This window comes from Cajanus cajan, chromosome 5 (genome assembly GCF_000230855.2).
Source record: "Cajanus cajan strain Asha chromosome 5, NIPB_CcT2T_4, whole genome shotgun sequence".
Lineage (NCBI taxonomy): Eukaryota > Viridiplantae > Streptophyta > Magnoliopsida > Fabales > Fabaceae > Cajanus > Cajanus cajan.
The window spans coordinates 13291070-13305726 of record NC_138521.1 but is presented as its reverse complement, the minus strand read 5'-3'; the positions used below and the strand labels follow the sequence as shown (position 1 = coordinate 13305726).

At 31.5% G+C, this 14657-nt stretch overlaps 1 protein-coding gene across 3 annotated transcripts; it reads left to right on the top strand.

The window, feature by feature from the left end:
• The first annotated feature begins 6382 nt into the window (after nt 1-6382).
• On the top strand, nt 6383-14178 carry LOC109813419 (amine oxidase [copper-containing] zeta, peroxisomal). Of its 3 annotated transcripts, none has more exons than XM_083074959.1 (12): nt 6388-6820; nt 8055-8164; nt 8323-8628; nt 9435-9547; nt 9641-9971; nt 10049-10264; nt 10354-10590; nt 11044-11229; nt 11545-11685; nt 12288-12556; nt 12868-12949; nt 13876-14178. In XM_083074959.1, exons 1-12 carry the CDS (start codon nt 6631-6633, stop codon nt 13996-13998), a joined length of 2304 nt encoding a protein of 767 aa, XP_082931085.1. In that variant the 5' UTR covers nt 6388-6630; the 3' UTR covers nt 13999-14178. The 3 variants fall into 3 exon arrangements, with proteins under 3 accessions (XP_082931087.1, XP_082931085.1, XP_082931086.1); XM_083074960.1 differs by lacking the exon at nt 6388-6820 and adding an exon at nt 7041-7165; XM_083074961.1 differs by lacking the exons at nt 12868-12949; nt 13876-14178 and adding an exon at nt 11791-11866 and having other exon boundaries at nt 6383-6820; nt 12288-12422.
• Nucleotides 14179-14657: the final 479 nt, after the last annotated feature.

Below are 14657 nucleotides of genomic sequence, written 5' to 3'. Positions count from 1 at the left end.
AATTTAACAAAAACAGCATCCTAATTTAATCCTATCTACACCCCGATGTCACATGTCCTATTAGAGCAAATCCCAATATAGAAACCTAAGCTTCATCATCAACATCCTCAGCCTAATGCTGATAATCACCTGTATGACAGTCAAAGTAAACAACACAAGAAAAAAGGGAGTGAGAAACATCTCACTCTGGCTCATAGTGTAGAAATATATGCCGGATAACCAAACACAAACAAAACAGGTATAATATAGATAAATTATTAATAACATCACATCTCACTCATCCAAGACATATCAATTTTTCATATAACATTAAAATGTACATGTATGGACATGAACTACGTTTTATCATGCATGTGGCGCCAGTAACATATCACATGACATATTACCGCTAGCAATATACGAAGAGTAGTCTAGGAGTACATGCCGGGTCACACTCTCTGCGCACTCTCACTAAAAGGACATACTACTAGAGTCTCGTTGGGATAGCTAAGCTGCGCAAGATACATCTCATGCACACAATGGGCAAGACTGAGACTTACAAACCGAACTATCCCCAAGGACTAATCCCCAAAGCTTTTACACTAGGGAGACTTCTTTAGCAGTGTATTCCATATCGTACCCTTAAAAATATTTATGCACATGAGGCATGTCAATCAAGACTCGATGCTTTTCTCATATCATGTTATCATGTTTCATTCTCATATCACATCGTCATGTCTCATTATCACATCACATGGTCCTGTCTCATCATCATATTCACATTATCACATCTCATTGTCATATCACATTATCACATCATATTCACAATTTTCACAGAGCACTTTAATTCATATTAAAACTCATCTATTTACGAAATTAAATACATATTCATACATCTCCTACAACAAGAATACAATAGAACAATCAAAAGGTAAAACAGAAAATATTAGAAATATGTTTGTTTCTCATAGGGTTCCCACAGGAATCCACATAGCACTCTAATTCATATCAAAATTTGTTTATTTTCAAAATTAGACACATATTTACACTCAGCAAACATCAAGGAACACAACAAAAAACTCAGAAGGTAAAACAAACATTTAAAATTTGTCTCTTACAATTACCAATGCATTCCCTTAGGGTTTCCCACAAGAAACCATAGAGATCTCAAATTACACATTTATATTTAAATATAGGAAAAATAATAGAAAAAACATATATAATTAGGGAAAACTCCTCATACATGAGCATACAACAACAACAACAAACATAGGATTGAGGGCCAATCCCACTACCCAACATACATTCCCTGACCCAGATTTCTCACTCCCCCTTACCCGATAAGCAGGAGCTGAAACTAAAACTAGATCTTGTTGGTCTCCTCCTTTGGGTTTCCTCTTGGTCTTCAGAGAATGTAGAAGAAAAAGAGGTGAAAAGTGAAAAATGTGCTTTTGGAGTGACAAAGCGTTCTATTTATAGGCATCAGTAGTCGCCAGAACGGTCTGTTTCAAATCCAAAACGGCCCGTTCTAGAATCATACTTCATGTCCAAAATTCACATTTAGAATGACCTGTTCCAGAATCAGAACGACCCGTTCTAGATATGAGTTTCAACTCACAACGGCCACATTTGGAACGGCTCGTTCTGTGTTTGAAGTTTACTCAATGAATCATTTGTTGGAATGGCCCATTCCAACCTAATCTTTCTAAGCCATTTTAGTAGTCTGGAACGGGCTGTTCCAATTTGAGAACGGCCCGTTCTAGGCTACTAAAAATCAAAATATTACAAAATAATTTTCATAAATATTTATTGTTAAAATACTCATAATTATTAAAACCTTTAAAACATTCTATAAAATCCATTAAAATAGCTATAAGAAAATAATCTCCATAAATATAAAATAAATAATAAATAATCATTATACTAGTAGAAAATTTGGGATGTTACATTATCCGTAGATAGGGATGGCAATGGGGCCCTTTGGGGGCAGGTAATAGTAAACCCGTCCCCGCCCCGCTGAATGAAAATTGGCCTCATACCCATCCCATATCCGCCTAGGTATCCATGAATTTCTTGAATACTCACGGATATCCATGGATGTCCATGGATATTTATAAAAATTTTAAGAAATTAAAAAAATTATATTACAAATAAGTTTATATTTTAATGTCATTGAAATATTAAAAATAAAAATTCAATGTTAATTTTGAACTTTTATTTAACGTTAATTTTGTTGAAATAATAATAATAATTCAAGATAATCAATAACTTAAAATACATCAATCTCACAAGTAAGTTAAAGTATCATCACAAAGCTACAATAATTCAATCTCATAATTTCAAATGAAAGTAAACAACTTAAAATACATAAATCTTATTGGTCCAATCAAAGCTAGAAAATTAATCAAATTACATCCAACATAATTTTATAACATGCTTAACACATGTCGGTAACTTCATCAACCTCACTTTTGTAAGAAAATAAGATGAGAGAATGTAGTTTTAGGGTTAGTACAAGGATAATTAGGATATTTAAGAAATAATATTAAACGGGTATCCGCGGGTATGGATATCATCATACCCGCCCCCACCCCATTTATAAACGGGTAAAAAATTATTCGTCCCCATTATCCGCGGGTTCCCAATATTAGCCTATCAATTTATTATCCGTAACGGATTTTATCCACAGATACCCACGGGTGCGGATATTTTTGCCATCCCTATCCGTAGATAACTTTCAGGAAATTTTTATTTAATTTTACTAAATTTATTAATGTAACAACCCTCATATTTGGCTTCTCAAGGATGTTATTTCATTACACTTCACTTTTCAACATGTTTTGTCCTTATTGCACATTTTCTGGGAAACTTCCCAGGAGGTCACTCATCCCTATACTACTCCAGGTCAAACACACTTAAGTGTGGAGTTCTAATGAGATATGCTACAGAAAAGTTAATGCATGTTATCAGTATAAGTAGTACAAATTAATTCATTTAAATCATCCTCAACTATACAATCTCATACTTATACTATTTTTGGGTCCTTCTCATTTTTGTATGTCCAGACCACTATAAAAATATAAAAATATATATAATAATTATATTACCAATAATAATAATTATATTATATTTAATTAATCTTTATATATATATATATATATATATATATATATATATACTTACTTGTATAATTAATAATCTACTTATTTCTATTTAAAATTAATATTATGATACAATTTAAATTAATTATTATAAATTTAAAAGTTTAAATAAATAATTTATATATTTTAAAATGATAAGGGCTAGAATAATACCAATGTAACTTTTACTAAGTATTACATCGCTCAATAATTTTATATTAAATGTGAATTTTGTAAATTCAACCGTTAGATTGAAAGTTCATATCACTTTATATGTTTATATCAAATTTTGTTAAAATTGAACAACAAATTAAAGGTAATCAAAGTGTTCATATTTTAGTATATTTTGAAATGTATATATTACGTTAATTTTATTTTACAAGAATGAAGTGTCAAATCATCTTGAATTAATATAAAATTTTGTATATATGAGCTAAGAGTAGAAACTTTCAACCTAACGGTTGAATTTATAAAATTCATATTTAATAAAAGTTACATTGGTGTTATTATAACTTTTCTCTTTTAAAATATTATTTTTATAAATTAAATTTTAATATTTTAAATAAATTATTAATTAACTTAACATATTTATTCATCTTAAATCTAAGATATAAAATTCAAAAAATGTATTTATTCTTGTTTTAATTTCTAATTATCAACCATCAATAAAATACTAATTCAAAATCTTATCTAATTATATCATAATATTTTTATATCAAATTTAAAATCACATATTAGTATGTTATTTTTTAGCATCAATTAATTTATAAAAATAAAAAATTTAAAATGAAAATTTTTAATAATATTATTTTAAAATATTATAATGAATTAACTAAAATTTTAAAATATATTTTAATCAAAAATAATTTTAAACAAAAATATATTTTTTGGTCAATATGCTGACTAAAAGTATTATAATAAATATTTAAATTAAAAAAAATTAAATCTTATAATGATTATTTTTTTAATGACGCTAAATTAAATATTTTAATTATTTTACAATAAATTAAAATGAAAAGATAATAAAATATGTTAATTGATATTTCAAGTAAAACATATTACTTATGAAATTTATCTATGGGTGAAGTTATCTACGGAAATTTTCGTAGATACGTTATCTACGGATTTTTCTGTAGATAACTTATTTAATGACAATTTTTAATTTTATTTATTTTAAAATATTATAATGAATTAACTAAAATTTTAAAATATATTTTAATAAAAAATAATTTTAAAATATATTTTAATAAAAATATATTTTTTGGTCAATACGGTGAGTAAAAGTATTATAATAAATAATTAAATTAAAATAAATAAATATTATAATTGATTATTCTTTTAATGATGCTAAATTAAATATTCTAATTATTTTACAATAAATTAAAATGAAAAGATAATAAAATATGTTAATTGATGTTTCAAATAAAATGTTTTACCTATGGAATTTATCTACGGGTGAAGTTATCTATGGAAATTTTTGTAGATAAATTATCTACGAAAATTTTCGTAGATAACTAAATATTCTCTACGGAAAAAATTTTCGTAAGTAATATTTCGTAGATAACTAAACATTATCTACGAAAAAAATTTCGTAGGTAATATTCCGTAGATAACTAAAAATTATCTACGGAAAAAATTCCATAGATAATATTCCGTAGATAACTAAACATTATCTATAGAATAAATTCCGTAGATAATAACAATTTTTCTTGTAGTGTATTGGACGAAAAAGAGTCCCTCTACGAAAACGATTTTAAATTTCCTCCGTTCACACACACATATTCAACCCCCTTCTATGTGTTTTTTCGCTAACTTCAACCTGTAGAGTGATCTTTTCTTTATCATTATTTTCCTTCTTGTTTATAATGAGAGCTTCTACTCTTATAATGATATGAGGATTTTTTCAATAATTTAGTTAGTCTTACACTTAGAGTAGATAGGTTGAAAACACCTATCAACCTAGCTCATCTTCTCCCTAACCCATCCTCAATTACTTATCCATAACTCTGGTTACCTATTCCTTCCCCTCATTTTATAACAATAATAATAACAATAATAATAATAATAATAATAATAATAATAATAATAATAATAATAATAATAATAATAATAATATAACATTATAATAAAATATAATTCTCATATAATTTACTCAAAATAAATATATAAAATACAATTTCAATCTTAAAATGTTCTTTAACATCATCCCTTTAAATTTTATAATATATATATATATATATATATATATATATATATATATATATATATATATATATATATAATCTAATTACGAAACGTAAGGTATTACAAATAATGTTTGGAGTACAATGTTTGATTTAAACATAATCATAAAAAAATAACTTCCTAATTATAAAAATATTTTAACATATGTTCTAAAGATAGTTATTAGTCTTAATTGATGTAGTAACATCTTCTAGTAATTGTTGATAACTATTTTGCATTTGATTACTTTTTCTAAAAAAATATGACGATATTTCAAGATAATTATCAACTTGTTTGAGTAAGTGCATGTGCATATGTCCTTTGGTGATAATTATCAAATTTCTTGAATAGAATTTCTCGTGATTTTTGACAATATGTCTAAATTATACAAAGTCTTCTAATTTTATCAAATCATCATTTTTACATATAAAAAGCTTTATCAAGTATTGACCACATATTTCCTGAAATCATTTTATGGTTCAATAAAAGAAGCAAAAGTAGCACACAATTTAAAGTTGCTCAAATTTGTCTTTAACAATCACAAATCACCATTTACACTATCGATGACTTTTGATTATATGATAATGTAAAACAGATTCAGTGGAGTATCTCCATGAAATCACAATACTAGAATTTAAAGTCTTACCTTTGAGGACAACAAGGACAATACAACTCAAATCATGCACTTGTTGATAGTTTATTAATTCATAATAGAAAACCCTGGTTAAAAGTAAATTTTGATTTCCAAAAACTTTATAATACTAAATTACCAATAATATATAGTATTTATTAAAATAAGTAAAGCAAGGAGTGAGAAGTGGGTCCATGATGCAGGTTTGAGTTACATGTTCCGTCCTAGTCTAGGTGTGTGCTTGTTGCATCACTTTCAATGGTGGCTGATCTGCTTATTTGGCAAAGTTGTCGCTTTCCCCGACATGACCCACCTCCACCTACCTTCCCCTTTCTGACACCACCCCATTGCCATTAATATATCCCTCATTCTTGGATAGACATCAATCAATGAACCATTAATTAATTTCCATTTGCCAAACACCACTTAGCCAAAGCCAAAGCCAACCCCAACCCCATCGCTTTCGTGATTCATCTCGCACTATAAAGCACCCTACGAATCCCTCTCCCAAGCACAAAGAAAGAAAAGCTTACGTTAGTTGGTGTTGGCGGTGGTGGCGGCGGTGGTGGCGAAGACTGGAAACAACTGGCATTATTGCTGTATGTCAGTGGAATATTACACTGGAATTTACTACGCTGAGCTCGCGAACCCCTTGCAATGGCCACAGCTCAGGAAAAAGCGACGCCATGTTGCGCCGCGGAAATTAACAAGGCCCTCAATTCTGCCTCTTCTGCTGCGGCGGTGGCGCCGCCGCAGCAGCAGCAGCAACAACAACAACAACGACCCTCCGTCGCCGCCACCTTCATTTCCGCCATCGATTCTCCTCCCAAGGCCGTTTCTGCCAAAGGTTTATTTATTTAATTGATTATTTTTTTTAAAATTATTTTGCCTTTGCTTGTATGAATAAACAAGTTTGTCATGTCAAAGTAGTTTTGTTTAGAGTCAATTTATTTGACTTATCCTTTTCTTCATGATCATTTTTCTGACTCCTAATCAGCTATAAAGTACTGTTTAGTTTACTCACTTCTTTTCTTTATGCTCTCTCCGAGTAGTATTGTATTATATTATATTGAGTCCGTTTGTTATCTGATTCCAAATTTCGTTTCATTTTCACGATCGTTTCCTCCGTGTACTTTTTTTATCCACGAAGCAGAGTCACATACCCCTTTTCTTATTTGCATTTGACTACACGGTAAAATCTCACTGCGGGTTCTCTTGTGCTAGGTCTTGATCTGTTTACTTTTTGACTCTTTGGGTTACCATTCCATGCCTTGTTCTTATTTTAAGTTCTATTTATAGTCCTTGTGGAATTATTAGGAGTTTCAACTTGTCATGGAGGAGAATTTAATTGAATGAATTGCTATGCTTCTTTTTAATTGCACAGAGAAAGATTTACACGTGTTGAGCCTTTTCTGCTCTTATAATCAATCTATATTCTTAATTTGGAGAATAGTGGATAAGATCTTCTTTGACAATCTGTAGATCATGCCGTCCTTTGACGTGTCTCCTTTGGGAGGAACACTGCAAACATAAGTCCCATCTTTAAGGACAAAACTTATAGGTGCTTTGGGTATTGTACTCTTATTAGAATTAGAGTTTATCAATAATTCATGTAATAAAGGTTTGGATTAAAGTCTAAGTTAGGTTAATGAGATGAAACTCTAATTCTGATTAAAGAACAAGACTAATAGGGTATTTGCTTCCAGTTCACGATGTAGATTTCCACGTTCACTAATGCCTTTCAGTAATTGGATGTGGATTTTCCAAACACATGGTAAAAATTACCCAAGGAATTGCTTCTAAGTTTTGTCCTTTATTTAATTCCCCCCAATTTTAATGAAATAAAATTATGATTTTAGTTTCGCTTTGGTATTTTGTTCATGGGTGCGTCATCTTTGTTGCCTCTCTGATTTGCACAGAGATGGGGAAGTATTCTCAGTTTTTCCAAAGCCATTTTTGTTGTTCTTGGTCTTTTCTGTCTTTATCATCCACTGGCTTGTTTACCTTCTCATTTCTCCTTAATGGAATTTCTTTTTATGTCCATAGTTGATTAAGTTGAAGAACTGTTCTTTTTGGCATAGGTATCACACTCATGGTGAGAGCTCAAACCAGCCACCCTTTGGATCCACTAACTGCTGCCGAAATATCAGTAGCTGTAGCAACCGTTCGAGCAGCTGGGGCAACACCTGAGGTACATAGCTCATTTGCCTCTCTTTGGTGTAGATTTTGCTTGGGTTTACTACCAAGTAATGGCAAAACTGTGTTAGACATTTCCCATCAAGCTGTAACCTCTTTATATTACTATGTCTGCATGTTGATGAAGTACTTTGACTTTGATTATCTTCTTAGGTGAGAGATAGCATGCGCTTTATTGAAGTAGACCTGGTAGAACCAGAAAAGCAAGTTGTTGCATTAGCAGATGCATATTTTTTCCCTCCTTTCCAACCATCACTGCTCCCCAGGACAAAAGGTGGACCTGTGATTCCTTCTAAACTTCCTCCAAGGCAAGCAAGACTAGTTGTTTACAATAAAAGGTCGAATGAGACAAGCATATGGATTGTTGAACTTAGAGAAGTTCATGCAGCAACTCGAGGTGGACACCATAGGGGCAAAGTGATTTCATCTACGGTTGTTCCAGATGTTCAGCCTCCAATGGTGAATAAAATCTTACTCGTTTAATTTCTAAATGTTGATGCTTATTAGGAATTTTAGGGTCCTCGTTATCCCCATGCTAATTTTTTATTAAATTATTTACCTTTTTATTTTCCAATTTTTATGTGTGGAAGTTTGCAACTTGTTTCCCTTTTAGAATTTAAATGGCTCTGCTAAAATTTGCCCATAGTGCATAATGAAAGGAAGTCACACAGAGCATTAACATAAGAAGCCATTGGTATAATCTATTTTAGTTTTAAACTACTTTGTGCTTTATGTTACTTTATCTCACAAAGTTTAAATGGCTTCAGAAATACATGTTTCAGGAATTAGAGAATCAGAATAACTGCCTATAAGATTGTTCTTGGTCAGTCCTAAGAAGTTGTTGTCACTAACGTATCTTGTCTTTAATTGTATGACATTACTTCAATTATAAGTAATGTTAGCTTATAGATTCACTTAGAGTTTCATGCGTACAATGGAAAAAAAGTTATATCATTTACCCATTTTTCACAATTGACTTAATCACGGTTACATTGTTGACCTATTGGTGTAAATTAAACAAAGTAACTAAACACATTAACAATTATGAACGTTATTAAGTTAATAATCGAGCAAAAAAAAAAAAGTCCTCAATTTGCAAAAAGTGGGATGTTTATAGCTCTACACAAACTATTTTCTATAATAAAGTAATTTTATTTTCCAAACTAAGGATAAATTCCTAGCTCACAAGATTAAAAGTACCCAAATTGAAGACTCTTATCATCAATAATTATTACCAAATTATGTTGTTCTCTCTGCACCTATAGGATGCTGTGGAGTATGCTGAGTGCGAAGCTGTTGTAAAGGAATATCCTCCATTTCGTGAAGCAATGAAGAAGAGGGGGATTGAGGATATGGATCTCGTGATGGTGGATCCCTGGTTAGTTACTGCTTCAATGTTATCTGATTGACATATTTTGAGAATTTATTTCAGTTGTCTTGTTCTGTCTAATACTTTTGTTGAAACGTTTAGGTGTGCTGGATATCACAGTGAAGCTGATGCTCCGAGCCGACGACTTGCTAAACCACTGTTCTTTTGTCGGACTGAAAGTGACTGCCCCATGGAAAATGGCTATGCACGTCCAGTTGAGGGAATCCATGTACTTGTTGACATGCAGAATATGGTTGTTCTTGAATTTGAAGACCGTAAACTAGTTCCTCTTCCACCTGCTGATCCACTAAGAAATTATACTTCTGGTGAAACTCGGGGAGGAGTTGATCGAAGTGATGTGAAACCCTTACAGATTATTCAACCAGAAGGTCCAAGTTTTCGTGTTAATGGTCACTTCATTGAATGGCAGAAGGTAGGTTGCTTATTTTCCAAAACTACATTGTACGAACCTTATTGAGAATTGTTAAAACTAATTGACCATTTTTGCAGTGGAACTTTCGTATTGGCTTCACTCCTAGGGAGGGTTTGGTTATTTATTCAGTAGCCTATATTGATGGAAGTCGGGGACGAAGACCAGTTGCCCATAGATTGAGTTTTGTTGAGATGGTGGTCCCTTATGGAGATCCTAATGATCCTCACTATAGGAAAAATGCTTTTGATGCTGGTGAAGATGGCCTGGGTAAAAATGCTCATTCTCTCAAGAAGGTCAAGGCATTTTCTTATATTCCTGTCATTCTTGTCTTAATTTTTTCTCCTTGAAATTGCATTTATTTTGCATAATGTTATTATTTCAGGGATGTGATTGTTTAGGCTATATCAAATACTTTGATGCACACTTCACAAACTTTTATGGAGGTGTTGAAACAATTGAGAACTGTGTTTGCCTGCATGAAGAAGATCATGGTATGTTGTGGAAGCATCAAGATTGGAGAACAGGTTTGGCTGAAGTTCGGCGGTCTAGAAGGCTGACTGTGTCCTTTATATGCACTGTGGCTAACTATGAGTATGGCTTTTTCTGGCACTTTTATCAGGCAAGTTAAATATCCACAAATTTATCTGAGTTTGTCGAATGATATTGGTAAAACCATCAATGATTTGAGGCCTAGTGATATATACTTCATTTCCTCTGAATACATAAGTATCTCGGGTGGTAAGTTTGTGTATGGGGGTACTGCGAGGAAATCAAGGGGAGGGTGGTGTTATGTTACCTTAGCAAGTAGCAACTAAACGTTGGATTGGTAACATTGCTTGCATCAATAAATTATAAAGAGATACTCCATTTATTGACTTCAACAACTGCATAGTTATCAAATCTCTGCTTTTTTTTTTTTTTTTTTTTTTTCTAATCTGGTATTCCAAATTGTTTTCCTCACATCTTTCCAGGCATTTCATTTTTGCTTTCTGCTGGATTTAAATGTTTAAAAACTTCAAGCATGCTAGTTGGTTATCTCTGTAATAGTGTTTTTGTACTTGACTTCTTGCAGGACGGAAAAATAGAAGCAGAGGTCAAGCTCACAGGAATTCTCAGCTTAGGAGCATTGCAACCAGGTGAAACAAGAAAATATGGTACAACTATTGCACCTGGATTATATGCACCTGTCCACCAACACTTTTTTGTTGCTCGTATGGACATGGCAGTAGACTGCAAGCCTGGTGAAGCATTTAATCAGGTTAGCTTGCAATTTCATTTTCAAGGGGGCAGTGTCTTAAATTGAAAAGGCAATTATTTTTCTCCCCCATCAGGACCAAATCTTAGGTGTTTTGCATTCTATATCAGGACAATGAGCTGTCTAGAATTATTTGTCTTTCAAAAGAATAACCATGTATTAGAGATACCTGGTAGTTTCTCCTGATTTTATGACTTAGTATTACATTCTATGGTTCCCTTAATATAAATATCTTTCTCTTCCATCATAAGGCTAGAATTCATTACTATTGTCATAAACAAGACAAAGTATAAGCCCATGTGTTCCCTCTCTGCCCAGGTCGTTGAGGTGAATGTCAAAGTTGAAGAGCCAGGAGACAATAATGTTCATAACAATGCATTTTATGCTGAGGAAAAACTGCTTAAATCAGAATTGGAAGCAATGCGTGATTGTGACCCTATATCTGCCCGTCACTGGATTGTAAGTTCTTACTGATTTTTAAACCCCTCTCCCCGGAAAAAAAAATATTCAGATGTTGAATTTTTCCCTGGGTGAATATTTTTGCTCTGTCACTGTCCACTTTAGATTTTGAAGCAGGGAGTCAGGGACAATCTAAAATTGTCAAATCTGGCTGCTGTTTTATGCTGCCTGCTTCTGCTCTGTAAGTTATGATGGATGTTGTACAGTATTTATGGTACATATATGTGTTGAATTTATTTACAGAAATGAAAAAAATTCGATGTCTTTTTTTTTTTTTTTTGAAATTGCATCATCCATGTAGTCATTGATTTAAGATTTCCTCCTACCAGTATTATGGGCTCCCCATATTGCGAAACTATAGGCAAGTAATTGTACCAAATTTTTCTAATAGATCTATATATTGTTCCAGGATGCTTGTACTTTTTGAAAATCATAAATCTGTACTGACACAGGAATGCGTTTTTCGTCAGTTTTTTTTCTTCTTTATCTATTTCCGAAAAGGGCATATATTTCCTACAGGCATATCCATGTGTTAGTAGTCAGATTGGTGGGATTATTTGCTAGTTTGAACAAACTCTATCTTACACTAGAGTACATTTTAGGTTAGGAACACAAGAACTGTAAACCGAACTGGGCATCTAACTGGTTACAAGCTAGTACCTGGCTCAAATTGTTTACCTTTAGCTGGCTCAGAGGCCAAGTTTTTGAGAAGAGCAGCTTTCTTGAAACACAATCTTTGGGTTACTCCTTATGCACGCGATGAACTGCATCCCGGAGGAGAGTTCCCTAATCAAAATCCACGTGTTGGAGAGGGTTTGGCAACTTGGGTTAAGCAAAACCGATCACTGGAGGAAGCTGATATAGTTCTCTGGTTAGTTTATCCATTCTTCTACATAGATGATGCCTGCTCCTTACCAGTTTAATATTAAAAAATGTTATCAAAATAATATTAAAAAAAAAAACGCTTTTTTTTCTTCTTTTTAATATGACTTTAATTTGTGAGTTGATATGGTCAAAATGCCTGTAATGTAGTGTGTACTATTACAATTACTTCATGCAGCACTGCTTATAATAAGTCGTTAATGTGCAAAGTAATGACTGATAATTGTTGTTTTAGGTAGTTCTGATATTGTGGTTATTTATTGTATGCACATGTCAACTTATTTGGTCGAAATGTCTCAGGTACGTATTTGGAGTGACTCACATTCCTCGACTGGAAGACTGGCCAGTTATGCCTGTAGAACGCATTGGCTTCATGCTTATGGTATGCTACACCATTCATTCTTTGTCAATTTCAAACGGGATTCATAATGAAGCTTAAACTCTAAATCTTAAATTTTAAATCCTAAATCTTAAATTCATAATCAATCACTCTGCACTGAGATACAAGATTTCGTTCTCATATTATTGTATTAGAGCATCTGCAGCATGAATTGCTTATAAGTGACTCACTGTGCCACATCAACTCTTTTCCTCTCTTTTTCTTAAGCAAAGGAATTTCTACAAGCAATTTTGTTAAAATTTAAGCAACCTATTTTAGCACAATGAAAAGAGCTGAATGAGTTGCTTATAAGCAACCCACCTTACAGATGCTCTTAAGGTTGTACTTTGTATTTGTTTGATTTATAAAAGAAAGATAAAGAAAGAAAGTAAGAGAAAATGAGTAGAAAATAAACTAAGATCTGTATGAATAAATTTTTTCATAAATTTTTGTAAAAGAAAAAATAGGAAAAAATTATTTTTTTTATAAGTTAAAGTTAGTTTATTCATGATTAAAAATAAATTTTAGAAAAATTAAAATATAAAAATTTGTACAAATTAATTTATGTATAAATTAATTTTAAATATAAAGAAGTTAATTTTTTTTATTTTCTTTTATAAATTTTTATTGAAAATTTACTTAAATGAGTTCATGAATTTTTTTTTTAACGATCATCGCATGTCATATATGTCAAACAAAATTCACTTATCACAAAATCAGAGATACAAAATTTATGTATGCAAATTTTTCCTAGTGAAAATATTACATTTCAAGTAATCTTTCTGAATTTTAAATTTAAGAGGGAGAAACAAAACTTTCATAAATTTAAAATTACGTATGAAAATAGAAAATAGTATTTGGGAGGAGTATTACGTATGGAAGAAAAATAGGAGATGGAAAGAGAAGTGATATTAGTTTTGTGGATGCAGCCGCATGGTTTTTTCAATTGCTCGCCAGCTGTAGATGTTCCACCAAACCCAGGTGATTTGGATGATAAGGAGAATGGCATTCCTGTCAAGCCCATTCAGAATGCCCTAATTGCCAAACTCTGACATCATCATAAACATATCTATATTTATCTTCAAATAATTAAATATCCAATAATACTGCCTGTAGTGGTGTCCAACCTGCTGGATATTTAACAAACACCTATCATTGTGTAATTTGTATCTATGCTTGCTCGTTGCTGCATGACGCACGCTAAATGAATGTCGTTTGATTTGATGTGTTGATATGTATAATTATTGTGAGTGAAATTTTATATTCACTGATTTTTTTTTTTAAAGATAGAAAAAATTATAAAAGATGGTAGTAATGAAGATTAAACTTAGGTCTTCATGTTTTTAACTACCTAAATCCCTCCCTACTCAACCATTCTAAATGAATGTCGTTTGATTTGATGTGTTAATATGTATAATTATTGTGAATGAAATTTTATATTCACCGATTTTTTTTAAGATAGAAAAAATTATAAAGATAGTCGCAATGAAGATTGAACTTAGGTCTTCATGTTTCTGATTACTCAAATCCCTCCTTACCTAATCACTAGACTAATCCTAGTGGTCATATTCAATGATATTAATATGAATATGATGAGCAAATATTTATATTATATGTTGTTTGGAGAATATAATGGGTTATTTTATATTTATATTTTATAAAAAATATAGTTTTTTATTATAGGAGTGTTATTTAATTTTATTTATGAGGT

What these genes read in the sequence shown, in the direction of transcription:
- LOC109813419 (XM_083074959.1), top strand. Translation starts at nt 6,631, where the DNA reads ATGGCCACAGCTCAGGAAAAAGCGACGCCATGTTGCGCCGCGGAAATT. An exon ending in CAGATGTTCAGCCTCCAATG is followed by an intron (nt 8,629 to 9,434) that starts GTGAATAAAATC and finishes CTGCACCTATAG; the next exon opens with GATGCTGTGGAGTATGCTGA. An exon ending in CTGGTGAAGCATTTAATCAG is followed by an intron (nt 11,230 to 11,544) that starts GTTAGCTTGCAA and finishes CTCTCTGCCCAG; the next exon opens with GTCGTTGAGGTGAATGTCAA.